This window comes from Penaeus monodon, chromosome 32 (assembly GCF_015228065.2).
Source record: "Penaeus monodon isolate SGIC_2016 chromosome 32, NSTDA_Pmon_1, whole genome shotgun sequence".
In the NCBI taxonomy this organism is placed as follows: Eukaryota; Metazoa; Arthropoda; class Malacostraca; order Decapoda; family Penaeidae; genus Penaeus; species Penaeus monodon.
The window spans coordinates 29075554-29079611 of record NC_051417.1 but is presented as its reverse complement, the minus strand read 5'-3'; the positions used below and the strand labels follow the sequence as shown (position 1 = coordinate 29079611).

The following is a 4058-nucleotide window of genomic DNA, read 5'->3' as shown; positions in this document are numbered from 1 at the left end:
ATAAACAACCTTATACATATCATTTCCTTCATATAGTATACAATTTGCTCCTAACTTCACTTCTAACTATATCCATATCCTGTTGATTACTATTATTCTCATATTATATATTATCATCCTTTACACCCATTTTTGCTCATGTAATACTTATATCCCATTCATGCTACCCATCTTGGTTTACCTTAATTTCACTCATGGCAGATTCACTGCTACCCATGCCAGACTCATGAACACCCACGTCACCCTCCTTTCTTCATCTTAGCCTTGCTTTTAGTCCTCATACACCTCATTCTGATCACTAGATTTAAACCCTCTGGACAATCAGTGTACACCCTTCTCCATGACTGATGGAAGCACTAGTACACACGTCGGCCTCAGCACCTGTCCGTCACAACCCACGTGACGCAGAGAGAGTGGGCGTGACGGGATTCTGGGAGAGGCAGTGGCCAGTGAGTTACCGTGCACGTGTTTGCTCCCCTCTACACATGTGGCGACACGACCACCTCAGGGGTGTCAGAGGCACTGTGAGCAGGCGTGGAACTATTAGCTCGTCCGTTGTACACACAAATACTATGAGCACTAAATGAAAATATAGTAACTAATCCACAATACTGAAGATCACATCGACAAGGAAAAGTCACATGTGATTAAGCAACTCTACACTTCTCCAGAAGAAGAATTATTCCCAAAGAAACGGCATCGAGACGGCGGACCTGGGTCCCGAGAAACAATCATGATATGACAGATTCATATTTCCTGGGAGGGTGCAAGATGATGATGATCAGATTCGTATAGGTACAGGAAGTGTATGCAAGCATCCCAGCTCGGTCACTGAGAGCGCAGGAAACCTGTCAGAGTGGAGTAAAGCTCAGGAACCAACACAAACGACAAGCAATGGTATCAAAACGCAGTGCTTGCTACTCAGGGTTACAACATGTGCACGCCCATAGGCCTGGATAGTCCAGCTGTTTCCTGATTGGCTGGCAGATGTAGGCTTACTATAAGTGTAGTTCTAGTCATTATACGAGAACTAGACGCAACAGTGCAATATCCAAGGATTCTTTGCTCCTGGTGGCGTACATAAGGGTCATACTGTTGAAGGAAGCAGAGGTCATTAAGATGAAGAAGGCGTTCAATATATTTGGTAAGGAAGTCGAGTTAGCGGGGTCGAGGTGGGCGGGGCCACGGGAGCGTCTGCGCGGCTTGGCTCCGCCCATCCTCAGTGGCGTTTAGGGCGCCCTCTCCCTTAGCCAATCAGCGCGGGCTGCTATTCGGCCTATCCCGGACGGCCTATCGCCGAACTTTTTTTATAAGTGGACGTTATTACTTGGAGGGAAATGAGCCCGAAAACTGAAGTAGATGCTTGCAAGTTGAAATTCTAATTACTCCTTGTGCTCGTGTAGCAAACAATTTGACTTGTGGCAAGTTTAAAATGAATAAAACATCATTCTACTGGAGTGGTCACCTAGTGGTCATCACACTAGCTGGACTGCAACTAAACTGCAGGCGGGTCTGGTAATGCACTTACAGCTGCACTGCACTCCCACCAGCCTTTGCACAGCTTTGATCCCCCTCTCTTTGCAACTGACCGTTAAGCGCGTCCTTTCCCGCGGTATTATGATGCAAACTAGGCCGTGCATTGTGCCTGCATGCCATGGGAGGGCGCAGCTTTGTGGGCCAGTGTCCAGCGCGGGGACGTTCCGGGAACACAGTGCCTCCGTCACGTGCTTGCTACTAGCTGGAGCATCAGCATCACGGTCGCCTCCTGCAGCGCGGCTTCCGCCACGGGGCTGCCGCGGCGTCTTGAGGCGCTGGTGGAGCTGCCGGCCGCGCCGCCCAGCCACGACGCCGCCCGCCTCCTTAGTCACCTCCTCCTCCTCTTTCTCGGCCTTCTCAGCGTCTCCCCGGCACCCGCGCGCCCCCGCCCGGCCGCCAGTGGGCAGGCCCAGCAGCCGCTGGTCGAGATGAGTGCGCTGCAAAACACGGGCGGCTGCGTCTTGAGGAGAAAAGGCCGGCCCCTTGCTCGGTGGAAAACAGGAAATGATCCACCTTGCTGCGTCGTCGCTCCAAAACTTGCGCCTTTTTGGCGCTGGCCGGCCCAAGAGTCGGCACTCGTCGAGACGGGCCTAAACTCCCCAGTCGCTTCGATCGCTTGGCCAGCTCAGCTCGCGGCCTCAGTCTAGCTAGCGTGGCGACGCGTGCAGTCTTGTGTTGGAGCGCCACCTCGGACACCACCTCAGCCCCCGGCACCCGCCACTAGCGATGAGCCCCACTTGACCCGCTCGCGCTCAGCTGACCTCACCTCTTGCAACTTGGTGACCTCGTTATACATTGCCTGACCTCGCTGCCCATTTTGGGCTGTTTTCTTCCGACTTGTTGGTGACCTCGCAAGCCTCCACGCTGGCTACCCACGGGTGTGACCTCCCACCCGCCACACTGGCACCCCCTCATCCCATAGCCTCGCCTGACCTCTCCACGCCCATGCCCTCGACGTCTGACCCAGACGATCTGCCAACCAGAGCTATGGATTCCCCTGCGTATCCTGCTGCGCCCCTGGGGTCTCCTGCAGCGTACCCCCCACGGACTCTGGCCTCACCCTCCTTCACACCGAGACCTATGGAGACACCCATCTTTCCCCCGCGGACCTCAGACTCTTCCTCGCTGTCAACTAAGCTGGAGGCGCCCCCTTCCCCTCCAGCCTACCCGCCGAGGAGTATGGATATGCCTTATGGCCAGCGACCTCTTCCAGAGCATCCTATGGGATACTCAAACTACTCGCCAGGATCGTTCCCACCGTCTTCCGGGCCCTATGGTCCCCCGCCAGTGTCGTTTGCCTCGCTACCTCCCTCCTTCACGCCCTCGTCTCTGACGCCCTCGCTCCCCTCTACTCCAGGATTCCCCCCGTCAGGAGCTACTGGATCGCCCCCTCTGGAAGCGTTTGTACAGTTGCTTCTTGCAATGAACGTCGAAGATCAACTGAAGGTAGGTTTGTGCAACAGTGAATTCCATAGTGGTTATGTTGTGTGAAAGCATACTTTTGCAAACGGTGTGATTAAAAGTGTTGGTGGGTGAAATGTGACATTAAGAGTAATTAGAAACGAACTGTATAAGAAGAGTGATTATGAATATATACCGACATGGCTATTAAATGAAAGTGTGATCATTGTCAGCCTCCGATAATAGCAAAAAGTAAAGAGAGAAAAGAAAGTGATTTGTGTGGTGCTACACCAGAGTGGGAGTTGTGTATGGAACGTACGGCGCCTGTGAGGTGACTGGCACGTGTTGGCTTGCCTGGCCCCACCCGTCAGCCCTCGCGCCAATTTTTAAACTTCGCGCGCTTTCTTCAGGTAGACGTGGGGTGAACTTAGCGCGACCTTTTTTATTTTTCATTTTTTTTCTCGCACTACGACTCCCAAATCGACTCAGTGTGGCTATCGAGGTTCACGGAAGCTCGCAGATGAAACAGTTTTACCAGTGACATCAAATAACTTTCGTATTGAAAGATTCGTTCGAATGATTTTTTTTATAGTGTGACCCACGAAAAAAAGTTCTGTTGAATGTGATAACCTTTATTTTACATATGATGATACGCTACGAAGGATACTACAGTGATGGTGAATAAGTGAAACTATAACGAAACATTAAACTATTACATATAGATGCGGAGACAAACTCGCAAAAATGTGACAGTGTGCTTTAAAAAAAAAGGAGTAAACATACAAAAGCATAAACCTTATAAAAATAATGTGCAGCGTACGCAAACATACACATCGCGTATGTTTTTGCAACGACTCGTCAGCAGGGCAACGCAAAAAAAGTACTTACATTTAAGCCTGCATTCATACCCTTTATCCCGGCCGGATCCCTCCCGTAGACGCTTCATTTGCATATGAAATCTTGGTTCTTTTTCTCCCCTTGTTCAACAAAGACCCGGCCCGCCTGTTCCACCGTGCCCAGCAGGGAAGGCGAGACCCCAATTAAACACATGTGGTCAAAAGAGGGTGCAGGGGGGTGGAAAGGGAGGGGTGGGGGGAGGCCGAAATCTTAATAAACGTGCT

The 4058-nt window shown here is 51.4% G+C and overlaps 1 protein-coding gene across 1 annotated transcript in view; it reads left to right on the top strand.

Annotated features, from left to right (window-relative positions):
• The first annotated feature begins 2481 nt into the window (after nucleotides 1-2481).
• LOC119593633 (vegetative cell wall protein gp1-like) overlaps nucleotides 2482-4058 on the top strand; it is a 10405-nt gene continuing 8828 nt past the window's right edge. Inside the window, exons 1-2 of the mRNA XM_037942586.1 lie at nucleotides 2482-2982; nucleotides 3427-3493. Coding sequence (XP_037798514.1) covers nucleotides 2482-2982; nucleotides 3427-3493 — 568 coding nt within the window. The remainder of the gene's footprint in view (nucleotides 2983-3426; nucleotides 3494-4058) is intronic.